Genomic DNA, 15,247 nt, shown 5'->3' with positions numbered 1-15,247 from the left:
GGCCGCCCCGGGGCGGTGTCCCTGCTGCGGGAAGAAGGGCGAAAGGTCGGTGTGCTTGTGCGCGGCGCGCCGGGGAGGGGAGCGTGGCCCAGCCTGGCCGAGGTTTGCCGGTGTAACGGGAGTAGCGCCCTTCAAACGGGTCCGCCGCCACGGGGCGAGGTGCGTGTGTGCTTGCCTGGACAGTCCGGTCTCGGGTCACAGGAGACGCGGCTGTTGCTGTCTCCCGGGTTCCTGAGGCCGCCCTGCACTATGCACCTATGTGGGGAAACGTGTTTGTTATCCCTCTGGTAACCGCTGCCGATTATCCCGCCTGGCTCTCGGGAGGTCGCGGTGCAACACCGAGTGTCGAAGGGGCTAGCTGAGATTCTGAGAAGTAACCTCCAAGCTGTCACGCTGCATTAAACTGACAGCACTGGGAACCTGCTCTCTGGCAGCGTGTGCGTTAACACTTACCTGGAACGCTGACACTGCCTGTGAAACGTCTTAAATAAAACAGGCGAGTTTCATAAACTTTTAACAGGCTCCAAGTATTGTCACATATCTTGGCTACCAGAGTTTGTGGGGTTTTCTTTCCTAACTGTCAGCTTTCACTACTAAATGCATAATATGACTCATATTAGCAGTTGATTTTCAGATTTACTTTGAAAAAAGTGTATAGGACACATGGGTGGTTCATTATTAAGCACAGCAGGATTAAATCCTGTAAGTACGTTTGAGCAATGATAACATTGGTTATCTCTCCCGGTCAGAAAGTTTTCAGTTAACCCTTATTTGTGCAGGGTGCGTTCACTAAAATCTTGGAGGAAATGCTTGCGTGTACTGTGGGTCATCTTACTGGTTTAGGAGGTTTTCTCTGCTTTAAGGGTTGATGCACAAGTTCCAAGAAAGTGACGGTGGTGAGTCGATGTGTGGAATGTACCTGTTTGTAGCGAGTGGATAAATAGTAAGAGTTTCAAATGCATGTCACAGCAAGTAAAATCTTGCTGGTTCGTCATCAGTGATGTACAGGCATGATCTTGGCTTTTTTCTGCCACAGGAAGCGTCACAGAAGATAGTCTGATGCGAGAAGCGTTCCAGTTTGAAGTACTGCAAATGCAGCATGAAGAAATGAAACAGAAGGTTAGCAAGATATTTCCCTCCCCTCTAAATACCCTGGTTTTGATAGGGCCAAGTTCAGTTCCGAGTGTTCTGTGCCTAATGAGTTGATGAGTAATCTTCGAAATCCATGGACCTGTTAAAAGCATTGTACTATAAACAGCTCTGGCAATGTTAGGAGTGAGAGCAATTTTTTATTTCCTGGTCCTTTCAGAGTAGCAAATGCTAATTTGTCAGTTTTACTCATTTCCTGTCAAAGCGATTCTCCTGTCAGCTAGTCAGCAAGAGCTGTTTCGTGCCACTTAAAGATGTGCCAAAGTAACGTGGCTTTTGTGTTACCTTACTTTCCCTTCTGATGATCCGTTATGAAAGATACTATGGGGAAGGAATCGGTGTGGAAAACCAAGAAGGTACAAATGCCCGTTCCCATTCCATCCTTCTTTGGCAGACAGCTTAGGGAGGACACAAGACCTGATCAAGTTTGTGATGAAATTTTACCAGAACAGCCTTTTAGCCTCTGGCAAAATTTCATGTAGGTACTTCCTGATCCAGAAATATTACACGTGTATTTAACATTCTGTAGCGTATTTCTGAATGCTTGTGTATTTGGTTTTGGATGCCTTTCAGCGTGAAGGAGGTCCACAGCTTACCTCTGCACTGTGTCAGGACATTTCTCCTTTGATTTTACTTGGAACTTTGCACTTGGTGATTTTCAGCGGATGGGTCTTGGCTCTTAGGAGAGGCAGTAACACGGTGCTCACATCTCAACAGACCGTTGTTTCCTCACGGTTGTGGTTTCTCCCAGACGGGAGAGTCCTCCTCTCTTTACCTTTCTCTCATCACCCGTACCTCTGTGCTCCGGATCTTTCCCCGCTCTGTTACATCTTTCTTTATTGGGGAAGCTCCTCTGTACGTGATGTGAGTTATCATTTCACGTCATGGTATAGAGGTGTCTTTCTGCTTTTTTCTCCATGCCTTTCTGAGTAACTCATTATCTCTCCAAAGTCTTGTCTCCGAGGGTGATGGCTGTGCAGAGAGCATCAGAGATACAGAAGTCAGGAAGATACTGTTGGGGGTGGTAGCTTGTTGTGGGACAGTGTGTCTATGGGCTGCCATGCTAGGTGAAATATTATCATTAAATTATCATTGCTACCATCCAAACAAGGAGTAAATTATTGATGTGCGTGACCAGATTACTTTCCAAAAAGAGAATGTAATCACAGAAAAGGGGAAAGAGAAGGAGAATGGTCTCTGACAGAAACTGAGACAGTATATGAAGATAATTTTTGCTGTCACTTTATAATTCTCTTAGGGGAAGCAGTATCTGAGCCTGATTTAATCAGAAAAAGATTAGAAGCAACACTGCAGAATTTCTGAACTGGGTTACAGGAGTGTTTCTCCCTAGAAAGTGTAAATATACCTTATTTTCAACCACGTAACAATATAAATACATACTTTTGGTTGTATTCATCCTTTAAAGGAATTCATTTCTTTGCAGCTAAAGGACATGCAGGATGAAATTCTTACTAAAAATGGAGAAATTAAAATTTTGCGTGACTCAATGCAGCAGATGGAGTATGCTATAGAGGAGCAGAAAAGATCCTATGTGCTATTGGAACAGCAAAAATCTCAGACCTTAAGTGAAAAAGAAAAAGAGTTCTCCAAAAAGGTTTGTAAACATGTCCATGACCTGCACATCACATGCAGAAGCTGCTTTTATGACTTCACAGTGTCGCAGACCTGCTTGTATGAAATCGCCGAACAATTTATGCTTTTATCTTCTCATCGAGAAAGAACTGGCTGAGGGTTTTCTTCTGCCAAAATACAAGAGTAAATTCAAATGGTAGAGGTTTTGTTTACTTGTTGCTCCTTTTTAAGCAATCCCAAGAACATTAAAATTGGAACGTATTTTTAAATGGAAAAAAGCAACAGAATCTGCTTTATGGCTGATCAGATTGCAGTTCCTGTTGCAGTCATCTTTCTGACAGCCCTGAAGAGGGCAGTGGCTGCTTCTGTCCTGTTTAGTCATGCCCTGCTTGACGCTTGGTCTGTCTTAACGAGTCACGTGCTTCTTGCCTGAAACTTTGATGCTCGGTTCTGAGACAGTATTAATTGGACTAGCATACGTAAAAACGGAGATCTTACGCAGAGGGCACAGTGAGGGGATTGTAACCTTGAAATCTTACGGTAATTCTAGTTGCTCTGCAGTTATAACACCTCAAAATCATTCGGGAACAGTAAAACTGTCTTTGTAATTCCTCTTTCAGTTGCTGTCATTACAGTCAGAGTTGCAGTTCAAAGATGCGGAAATGAACGAATTAAGAACACGGCTTCAGAACTGTGAAAGAAAGAAACTCGTCACTCAGACAGTTTTAACACCAAGGTGGGAGTTTTGGAAAATGAATTTTTTACAATATGTGTACTTAAAGAGGTTTTCTTTCTTTGTGGAACTCTTCTATTGTCCTTAAAAAATAATGACCAAAAAAGTCTGTTGACTGTGGAATTTGGTCAAAAAGAGCCTTCCCTGTTTCTGTGACAGCAATGCAAAGAGTTCGTAGAGACCTACCTTTAAATATGTAAATATTTACATATTTATGTAAATAAATATATAAATAGATCCTTGTTTATTGTTTAATGAAACAATTGCAAAAGAAATGCTGATTCGTCTAAGTGCTTGATTTTTATTTTAGCCCTAAAAAGAATTCTGCAATACAAGTGAAATCAGAAGGTTGTTCTCCACAGCCTGGAAAAAGATCTTTTCCCACAAAGGAATCCTTCAATGCTGAAACATCCAATAGACCATCGTGTTCTTCAGAAAATTTGATTGCCCCAACTACTTCCATCAAAGAAGGTAAACCCACGTACAGCTTGCAACTTCTTTCACTGCCTATGAACTTTCTGCTGTAGATAAGGACTTTGGTACTACGTGACTGAACAGTTTCAGTAAGTTCGCTGGAGAGAAAAGCAAGTACCTGTTGTATTATGGTTTTCCTTAAATTTCTTTCCATTTTATACCAGTTGGCATTAAATAGCTATGGCTGAAATTTGCATCAAGATCATTTTAATTCACACCTTGGCAATGCCGATGTACCAGCTGCCAAGATGCTGGCGGCGATGAAGTGGCTATTGGCTGCTGTGAAAAACTTCCGTTTGTTATGTGATGAACTAAAATATCCAAGTTGTTTACCTGCCTTTCTCACTGAAGAAAGAACAGGAAATAATTTGCCTGTTTCTTGAATCAGTCTGTTACTCAGCTAATGCATTTTTTTGGTATTCTTGTGGTTTTGGCTTTGACCTTTTGGGGGGGTTTATTTTAAAGGGTACTCATTTGGCCTTATGGAAAGAAGGAACTGAAACAGTATACTCATTTCCTCACAAAACTGTGTCTTGAAATTGATTGAGTAAAGCTGAGGAAATGAATATATGCCTGTATTTGAAGAGGGCTGTGATACGAAACAAAACCGGTGGTTTTTTATAGCGGCCAACTGCCATGCCTCCAATAGGACATAAGCTGGGGATGAAAAATCTCAAGTTGTTCCTACTGTCAGTTACAGCATTCAGTCTGAATCTGTAGGGGCAGTCTGAACTCCATCAAAAAGAAAAACAGAGTACCCTTAAAGCATTCCTCTTGCGGTTTTTTCAGCCTCCTGACTGTTAGTTATGGTGGCAACACCATATGCCTATTTGTTTGAAAAACACGCTTGGTTATTTGTCTTCTGAACCCTGCAAGGCTTTTGGCTTCAGTTTGGCGAGTAATTGTGACATGTGTAGATGATTGAAAGAGTATGAAATGCACAATTTCTTTTTCTTTTAAATTTATAATTTTATGTTGATTTTTAACTAACACAGTCATGTAAATCTCTGCTAACAGTGGGAATTCAATTTAAGGAATTGGTTTTTTTCTAAAAAAGTTGAGAGCAATAGAACAATCTAGAACATCTGACAGTGAAGGTGAAATTTTATTCATTTTCCTGATTTATTTTGCGGAGTGGTTCTACTTACATCACAGCTGTTAACTATTGTTTAACCACTCTGAGTGATACCAAATGGTTTTTACTGGTCTGCTGTCTGTTGACCTACCATACGACAACTGTGGCTGCTGGGTGTGAGGGAGAGGTACGGACACACGTCTCAGACTCGTAACTACTGTTTGTTGCAGATAGCAAGATAACCCACCCTGAAGTTTTATCTGTCAAGCATGAAGCAATGGGAAAAAAAGGTTCCTGCAAGTCTGTCCTTAAGCGAAATGCACAAGGTAACTTAATTCCGTTAGCAGAGTAACAGCGTTTCTGAGGAGCAGCAGCTCAGGAGCCTGCACTGAGGGCCCTGCTGCGGACAGCGCCGCTGGGCAGGGGAGTGAGCGCAGCTGGTCGCTCTTGGCTTTGGAGATTGTGATTTTGCAGTAAAACATTTCAGACTGTATCATTAACTTGTATACTAACAACATTCTTATGCTGTTACCCTGTGTAAGAAAAAAGCTTGTCTGGGTTTTGCTTTACGGGAGGATATGGATCAAGAGGCATCTTATTACAAGGCTGGCTCTTTCAGTATGGATAGATTATGATTTCTAGTGTCAGCTGTTATCAAATCAGGAAAAACGTACTTTTAAAATGAAGGTAGAAACAATAAAGCAACATTTCCAACAGTCAGCACTGGGAAGTCTTCAGGGTACTATTTTATTATCAATTCAGAATAGAGTTGAGTCACACAATTTCCATGTCTGGACCAGAACATGGAGGACAAATCATCTGGATAGTTGGGATATACGATTATTTGGCTCTGGCTATTTTGCTAATACGGGATTGTAATTAAAATAGCTCTAAATACTATTTAGTTAATACCTAATTAATATCTTAAATCCATTTTTCTGAAAAATCATTCTCTTGTAGAGAAAGATTTGTAATGCAAATAGTGTGTTGAGGTCGAGAGCACAATAAATAAGGTTAATTCTGTATGTTGCGGTTGATGGTAAAGCTACTCCAAAGACACTTGTGTATCCTTTCAGGTCCTGTCTTACTGAATGCACTGATGAAGCAGCCCGTTGTCCCTGGGTCAGTACTAGGACTCTGCCATCTTCTTAGCAGTGGCTGCGAGCCTCTACCTGCAGCTGCAGTCCAGCCTGACTGTTTGGAGACGTAAGTTTGGGGTCTTCTGTGGTACCTGACATGGTCTCAGTATAGCGGCATTCTCTGTGCTGGGAAATGCTGTTTCACGTAGGATCGCTCATCCCTTGTGTTAAACACTGTCCTGCTTGGGCCATTTAATGCCAGATTTGGAATGTCATTCTGCATCTTTGATGATCAGAGATGCTACACAGTGGAACAACACTAAGAGAGAAACTGGGTTCATTATAGAAGAGGGGAAGGCACGGAAACATGTTTTGTAGAACCTGTTAGCAGTTGCTGTTGGAAACCACTTAAGGACGCGAAACTTGCGTTGCAATGAGGGAAGCATATAGACATGATCATGAGTTAAGTGGAAAGAAAATGTTGAAAATGCAATCAAAATAACAGTAGGCTTTGTATCTTCAAAGTCACAGCTATGTTCAATTTGCAATGAACGATTTCTGTGCAGTTTTCCAGTGACCAGTGAAGCATGTTACCTAGGAATATTGGATCTAATTTAGAATAGTTTCTCACTTTAAAGAGTTAGACTGTACACCCTGAAATCCCTTTGCTTTTATGTTATTAGTAATTTTTTCTGTGTGTTCACAGCCAGGTTCGTGTCTCGTAGCCCTTGCCGTGACTGCAAGTGGAGGAGGTCGTTTGGCCTTTGTAGCTGCAGTTTGACTAGTTAATAGCTGAACTCTCCATCTTGTCTCTGGCCAAGAAAATTATTTTTTTATTGGTGCTGTACCCCTAAAGGCCCATACGTCTTACAGATCAGTAACGTACAGATCCTGGTTCTTCCCAGAACCAGGGGAAGATAATATCTGACAGGTTATCAAAACCATGAAATGGGAAAGCCGATGTTTGAAATGTAGTTTCAGACAATGGCTTATAGTGAGCTGCTGATGTTACTCAGCAGAAAGCTCTGACTACTTCCACAAGACCTAGGAATGCTTTGAAATCTCTCGTTCATGCTGGTATCAAGAAGTAGGATTTTTTTTCTCAATTCACATTTTAATTTGGGAACGGACATCTCTTATTCCTCTAACCTTTCTGTTATTTGATTCAGAATATGGATAATTCATTCTGAAGTATTTTCCTTCTTTTAATTTTATTTGGATAGGAAGTCCACACAACCACCCAGCAGCAGGACACCTCAAGAAGAAATTGCTCCTCTTGTATCCCTGCAAGAAGCTCAAAAACTTGCAATAACAGGATTGAACCTGATTGCTATGGACGAAGGACTGCCTGAAGGAAGTCCCGCAGAAAGCCGGAGGGAGTTCTTACACCTCACGTGCTGCAAGATCCGAGGCGCTGTGCATCTCCTGCCCTTGGTGGAACACCATATTGGTGCATACTGCCAAGCGGCACAATTGGCGGACAAGTCCGGAAATGGCTCTTGTGGAAACCATTCCGCTGTTTCTTCCACAACCAACAAAAACGTGGTGTCAAGTAAGGAGGACTCCAGGTTGTCCCTTGAAGAAACTACGGTGGTATCTCTGGGTATTCTTTATTATTTGGTGTTCTATAGCTGGGATGTTGTCCACACGTTGCTGTCTACTGAAGTGGAAAAAAGTGCTGCTGCGGAAGATGACCAGGTTTCCAAGGTGGACAACAACGTGTTGTGTGATAATCACTGTGATAATAAAGAAGAAACCAGGACACAAGGAGGACTGCCTGTAGCTCCACAGGATGATCGCAACAGTTATCGAGCTCAACATCCTTTGTTTAAAAAGCTGCTTCAGGTTTTAGCTTTTTCTGCTGCAAGAGGGTCCCAGACTGACAGTATACTGAGCCAAAGCCTAAAAGTTTTGGTGAAATTAGCTGAAAATTCAACAATGGACTTGCTAATAAAGTAAGTCAGTAATAGCTTTGAAAATACTTGAGACTGTCATTTAGCAATTTTCATTCTCCGTTAAAACTGATTTGTCCAGGTGACAGAAGTTTTGAGCTGTGTGAGAGAATATCACATTTCTCAGATCCCCTTTGAGGAGCAGTTTAGGATCCTTCTACTGCCTTTGCTGCTGCTAATAAATGTGATGATCGCCCGTGATCAGAATCAAGATTTGCTTATGATGGTCATGCGAAGCAGATGCTGTTTGTCTCATTCCATAGCTGTCACTTGAAAGTGAGGAAACTTCTGAAGGCCATATGCGGTTGATCAGAGTATCTGTAACATCCTCTTGGGTTTTCTGCGATTGCAGGGAGAATGAAAGGAATGAAAGCACAGGGTCTCATGCTGGTAGGTAAAATGCTACTCTCAAAAGTGAGGCACTTCGTCTGGTAAAGGTCTAATATTCACAACCACAGCATGGATTGCAAGCTGACTGCCCAGTGTAACAGAATACGGTTTTCAGTCTACTCTGTATTTATGACTTGTAAGTTGGGATCAGGTATGTTTTGCACGGCTAAAAAGGCACCAATTACGATGCTGTGTGGAAGAAATAATTTATTTCCAACTTGACAGCGCACTTCCCACTTCTGACCCTGAGTTTTCTTTTGCAGTTTCCAGCACTTACTGAGTAGCCAGACGCTGCTGCATTGTCTGCGTGCAGAGAGCCCTGTGCCTGCAGTCCTCCTGACCGTCCGTCTCCTGTCTGTTCTTGCTCAACACCCCACCTTGGTTGCTCGACTTTGTTCTCATTCAGGTGAAAGACTGCATGAGGCAGAGAACTGGTACCAGTTGAATGTTAGCTAGCACGGCTCAAAGTAAAGCACACAGGCCAGCTCCAAGGAGTTAAAACACCAAAAGGCAAGATGCCCGCTATGCTACCTGAAAACCTGTTTTCTAGTGCAGTTTCAGTTACTGTTTGAGGAGTGCTTTTTGTCTTGTGGTTCTATGTACAGTGCTTTTGATGTGGATTTTTAAATCTACTTTCCAGATTAATGTTTATTGTACTAAGAGTTGATGAGGAAAGAAGGACTTCTGAGGAGTTCTGAAGTTCACTTTATCTGCAGTCATGACACTGCTGGGTTTAGGGATTCCAGTACTCTGCGTGACAAAGAGCCTCTGTCCAGTTCCTTATGAACGAAGGAGGACAGTTTTACCACAAACACATGTATGAATTTAGGGATGCTGGTTTCTTCAGCACTGCTTAAGCTGTCTGAAGGAAAGCAAGAAGCTGAGCCTGTGATGAGCCCCAGGATAGCTCTCTGTGTATTTTCTGAAATGTTACCTTGTGTTACAAAATTTGTTTTTGTCACGAACAATTGACTAGTTGGGAAAAGAACAAAGTCATATCTGTTTCAGACACCTGCCTCCTTCTTGCACTGTACATGTATGTTGCAGCGAGACCAGATAAACTGGCGTCTGAAATGCTTTGGCTTCAGCTGGAACAAGAGGTAACCACAGCAGTTTGTTCATGTGGATTTTTTCTGCTGTTTCCAGCTGGGGGAGTGGGAGGAGCAGGGCAATGCACAGATTGTCCGAAAACATGTTATTTCTCCAGCTGAATTACACACTGAAAGTACTGGCTTGCAGTAAGAGATTACACTGATTTTTAAGAGTAGCTGCTTGAAACTGAATCAGCAACTATTGTTAAAGAGAACATCAATCATAATAGTAATAGTTAAGTCACTGAAAAAGCAAGAAGGATCCTAGGATGTTCAATGCCAAGCTTTATTTTGCTTTTAGATCAATAGAGGAGTAAAAGGATGCAAAATCTAGGAGGTTTTTTGTTTATATGAATTACTTCTGAACTGTCTTATGAGTTATCACACCTAAAAGGCAGTCTGGAGCAACTTGGGATGACATTCATTGTACTCAGTGGAAACGCTGTTAAGAAAAAAACCCTGAATGTTTCAAGCTAGTAGTGAAATCATTTCTACCTCCCTTTATTTGCAGCTCAATTGTTTGATCGTGGAGCAGAGCCTAGTGCTCACAGTAACGCACTCTGTGTGTTTTGTAACAGACAGTTAGACTCCTGACCGGGTGTATGCGGTGCTCCAGTCCAGCGGTTTTAGTACCGGGTACAGACTGCCAGTGCAACCTCGAGGTACGTCGCTGCAGTAGCTCAGTTTAATCTACTGAGAACTGAGATGTGCTGAAATAGCTTTCTGCCCGTTTAGCAGTGTACTGTACTTTAAAGGATGCCACCTGCTAGGAAGCTTGCTTTTGCTTGCTAGAAAACATTCTGGAACGGGGAATTTTGAAGAGATTAATTAGTGAAGTTCATAATGAAAGTTTTCCATTACTATAATTTCACTTTCTGTATTGAGGCACTTTTCTTCCTCTTGCAGGTGGTTAAGGCCCTAGTTACCATGTTACACAGACAGTGGATGAAGATTAGAAGATCTGAGAACAGTTTGTTTGTATATAAGGAAAAAATTATTCAGTTTTTACGGGATGCTGTCTTACTCTTATACAGCCTGTCTCAGCAGGATAAACTGTTTCACGAACACTGTTTGGAAGTTCTCCATCAATATGACCAAGCCATGCCAGGCATACGAGCCGTTCTCAGAAAGTCTCAAAAGCTGAGTGCCTGTGAAGGTAAAACGCTTTTTTTTTCTCTATGCTGTAGAAATAGAAATTCCACTTCTGTCCCTTTCCTCATTTACCACATACCAAATACCATGGCTGGTTGTTGCTCAGACCTCTGAAGGCAGTCCATGGCCTGGTGCTTCTCAGTCTTCATTATGTGAATCACTACTCCAGTAGTTATATCTCGTTCTCTCCGTAGAAGTACCCCCTTACTATCTATCTGATCAAACAAAATGGTAGAATGATTTGGGTTGGAAGGGACTTGTAAAGGTTGTCTAGTCCAACCCCCCGAAAATCCTATACTCCAGCTCTTTAGAGTAAAACAATCTACACTATGCATTACCTTATTTAACAAGAGAAAAAAAATCATGATTCCAAGTCTCCAACTATCATTACACCTTCTTGTTTGTGGTTTTTTTTTTTCCCCCCCTACATCCTTAATATATTTCTTCCTCCGTTATCCCAAAAGCTTCTCTAGCCCAGCTCCATCAGGACTTGCCCCTTGCTTTGCATACTTCTGATGTCCATTTCCTGGAGAGAGCTAACCTTGTGAAACTGCCTCTCCTCCTTGTCCCTTGATGCCATTTCTCTGTTCTCTCATGGCATTATTTGCATATGCAGTGCTGACATGAAGGTTGTGCTCTCCTCTCCATGTGTGGTTTGCTACAAGATACCAGACAAGGCATCTGGTCTGACTCAAAGTCAGAGCAATAAATCCTCTGATGCTGCATCCCTGAGGCCGGTCAAGCACGCATGCCACTACTGGTCACAGTGACTTCTGGAGACGCTCAACGCGGAGTGTGCCATTTATCTGTGCTACTTGAATTGCTTAGCGTGCCCCAGGGTTTTCTGGAACTTTGCCTAATGCTTTGTCTAGTTACTCTTGGGAACAGACCACACCAGCATAACCGCTTGTGATGTGGGGGATGAGGGTGTACCCTTGGGCTTGCGAACCTGTAGTTAGCCTTCAGGTTCTTCCTCTGAAACACAAAATACTGTGCTTTGTCGTAGTGACTTCTTAAAATCAGTTCACAAAAATGAGGTTGTAAACTTAGTCAACAGTCAGGACGGCTGCAAAGTAACAAGGTGCCCTTTACTGTTTGTCCACTAATAGCTAAATATAATTGACTGCCTAAGGCAGTTCTCTCCTTTAACGCCTAAAAATACATTAAAGAAAAGAGGGGGGGAAGTTTGTATGACAAAATGCGTATTTAAAGACTTGTCTGCATGGAACCTTGGAAAAGGGTATTTGCCATAGCCTTCTACGGTCACTATGTTTTACAATGCCAGCTATAATTATAGTGTATCCAGTAGAAAAATGACTCTCAAACAATTTTTTGTTGTTGCAGAACTGATTTTGGATGAATTGTATCCTCCTGAGCCAGAAGCAGAAGACCAAGCAATGGACTCCAGCTAGCTAACATCTAGCAGAGCTCTCTGTCCTTCCTCAGCTAAATCAGAATAACCATGGCCACTGTAAATCTGAAATCTAAATTACCTATTTTATTAAGGGATAACCTAAAGGTTGCACTCAAATGCACCACAACTAAGACATTTCTTTGTCATGATTATTTTAAGTGCCACCTAAACACAGCCAAAACCAAAATGTTGATACATGAATAATACTGTATTGTGTTCTCTGCGCAAAGCTGCTCGATGGCTTGTGACTGGTTCTGTTTATGAATTTTGCCCCTTATGGAATGAAAATATCACTGTGTTCTCCGTCTTACTGTGACTACAGCTGAATTTATGATGCTGAATGTCCCGAGATGTTTGGGATCACTCTGTTCACATGGAAGTCTTTTGAAAACATTTGTTTCTTTTGCAGCTGTAACACTTTCTTGCTTGACTTCCAAAATTTTCCTGTTGATATTAGTAAAGTTTACTTAGTGTGATTTTATTGTGATTAATACAACTTTAAAAACTTATTTCTAGAAATAAATTATTGTTGGCAGTTCAGTTCTGAGCAAAGCCCTGCAATGATCACTTGAGCGCACTCATTTTTCTCAATTTCATTGATCTGTTGAGACTTCTAAGATGCAAAACCAAAAAAACCTAGAACTTATTTGTTTAAAAAGTTACCTTAGAAGAGGAAGATGAGGAGAGCATTCTGTCTTATCTGGGTGAGAGGCGGCTATTTAAATGCGTGCAGAATGACTGGGTTTTTTGGTTGTAGCGTCCAGCTAAGCCCTGCAGTGAAGATGAATGAGCATCTCCTTCCCAGGATACAGCGCCAAAGACTGGAGGAAGAACTGTTGCAGTACCCTTCCGAGGGTGTACGGTTGTCAGCTGTCACATGTGGCTGCAGCTATCAGCTCAACCTGAGACTCTAAAAAGGGAAATGTGAGTGCTACTACAGTGACCCTAGACGTTTGTAGCTTAAATAATGTGGAAAGGTTTTTCATTTTTTTTGACAGATACTTGACTCAAAACAAACCTGGCTTCAGGGACCAGGAGGAGGAGAGACAGTACTACAGTGGGAAGGAAGCCCTTGGAAAATTGGGCAACATCCAGTTTTCTGGTCATAACCTGAAAAGGCTGTGTCCTGCCCTGGTGTGCCTGGGCAGAGCCCCACTCCAGTGTGCTGAACGAGCTCATGGCTTGGCTTTCACTTCTGAAGAGAACTTTCCCTGAAACTGCTAGAACTTTCCCAGAAACAGCAGCATAATAATCAACATCTCCCTAGAGCCAAAGCTCCTAGGTACAAAGCTTCGCTCCTTCCTCCCACACCACCATCTAGGGCTAAGCCTCCTCCTCCCCAGCTGGCAGAGGTCCACCAGCATGACCTGTTTCGTTTCCATAAAACACAAGCTGCCAGCTACTTTCAGTAACAGGTTTCAAATCCCTTGCAGCACCTGGAGAACTGCTTTTCCCATGTAACAGCAAAGCCATTTGAGTCTATGTGTGCCTGCATGGTAACGACCCTAGAACTGCCTCCAGGGCACTGGAGAAGGCATGTCACAGAAGTTTCACAACATAAAACCATTTTGACTTGTCCACTTTAAAAAAAACAGGCCAAAACTACAAAACACAGCTCTTCGGGCCTTCAGGATTGGAGAGAAGAGCTTGAGAATGTCAGGTAAAAGCCCCTTCCTTACGCAAAAACCAAAATAAATATTAAGATAATTCTTTAAAAATAGCCCACATGAGCAGGGGGAAGCAGTAGCTGGCAGTTAGCCTGCTGCGAAGGGCAAACTTAGAGCCGTCCTAACGAAGATACAATAGTCGCCATCTGTCAAAACCACGGCAATGACCTGTCAGCACTTTTCAACTGCTCTGTGCTGTTCTCATCACCTAATTTCTCCAAACATAATTTGGGTCTATAGAGATAAGACACATTTAGACCCCTTCTTTGGCTGATTAGACCAAATGAACTGTTAAGAGGAGTTTGGATCAAAACCAGTTAAGAAATCCCAAGCTGTTGAAGCAATCCAGTTATAAAACATGTTTTAAAAGTTCCTGGCCTCATCTGAAGTGTTATCTGTGGAAAGAAGTCCCAGGACAACACCCCTAACTGTTCCCTTCTGGCGCAGCATCCCCTCCCATCCACCCACTCTGGCAGACAACACCCCAACAGTACATCCACATGCTGATGGCTGTCTTTCCACTTCTGACTTGGAAGCAGTATAGCCCAGGCCATTGCCCAACCACCCACACCCCGCCCCTTCACCAGTGGAAAGGATAGTAACAGCACGGTGTTACGAAATTAAACTGTAGCTTTTACAAAGGAAGCGCTTTCTGTCACTGGATAGTTCATGCTCTGGAGGGAAGAGGCAGTCAGGGGTATGCTTACAGAACTGCCACGATCCTTCATCACTTGTTGGGTCATTTACAGGGTCAGTAACTCTGATCTTCTGTCGGGACTACTGCAAGATGGTACTTGACCTTGGGTCATTCTTCCTTTTTTACAGTCTCTTGGGATTTTTTCCTGGGATTAAAGAGATCCGATCATGAAGGCAACAGCTGATCATCCCTGAAAAAAACTGAAGCATGGGGCCACCAGTTTACTGTCTTCAAGACCTAACAATAACAGACCTCAGACTGTTCTTGTTAGACGCTCCCTGAAGACCTCCCAGCACAGCAGCTCTTTTTCCAAGGCCAGTTTGCATGTTCCCAACATGTTATAGATAAGCTGTGCCCCCATATTAACTGAGAGGGAATTTACTCTGGCATTGAGCACAGTCACAGGACTGAATAAAGAGGTGCTGAGCAATGACTAAAACCCCTAGTCATGTTCTAGACACGATTATCACATTCCCCAGTCATCAGCAGCAGCCACCCATTTGTTGTCTTGCCTGTGGCAACAAGTTTCGCCTTGGCTGAAAGCTGAGCCAAGTATAGCTGGCTTCTTCCTCCTCAGAGAGCAGACAGGACTAAAGCCAGGCAGGAGCCGGGGGAAGGAAGCAATCACCTCCACAAGCTTACAGGCTGCTTGGGCAACTCCATGCAAAAAAAGAGGACAATGGCCTTACGGACATGGTCTTTCAGATCTCCTGACACTGCCCCGTGAGTCGCAGTGCAGAAGGAGGTATCGGTGCATCACCAAGCATCTTCCTGTGGTGAA

General features: G+C 42.7%; 1 protein-coding gene across 1 annotated transcript; it reads left to right on the top strand.

Moving 5' to 3' along the window:
* Positions 1–1,059: 1,059 nt before the first annotated feature.
* ATRIP (ATR interacting protein) lies at positions 1,060–12,100 on the top strand. The gene is made up of 12 exons (XM_010143695.1): positions 1,060–1,119; positions 2,594–2,764; positions 3,363–3,478; positions 3,786–3,946; positions 5,255–5,350; positions 6,101–6,230; positions 7,327–8,058; positions 8,709–8,851; positions 9,454–9,545; positions 10,115–10,198; positions 10,443–10,692; positions 12,033–12,100. Exons 1-12 carry the CDS (start codon positions 1,060–1,062, stop codon positions 12,098–12,100), a joined length of 2,103 nt encoding a protein of 700 aa, XP_010141997.1.
* Positions 12,101–15,247: the final 3,147 nt, after the last annotated feature.

Source organism: Buceros rhinoceros, unplaced genomic scaffold, assembly GCF_000710305.1.
Source record: "Buceros rhinoceros silvestris isolate BGI_N320 unplaced genomic scaffold, ASM71030v1 scaffold15039, whole genome shotgun sequence".
Classification (NCBI taxonomy): Eukaryota; Metazoa; Chordata; class Aves; order Bucerotiformes; family Bucerotidae; genus Buceros; species Buceros rhinoceros.
This window is presented reverse-complemented; position numbering and strand designations above follow the sequence as displayed.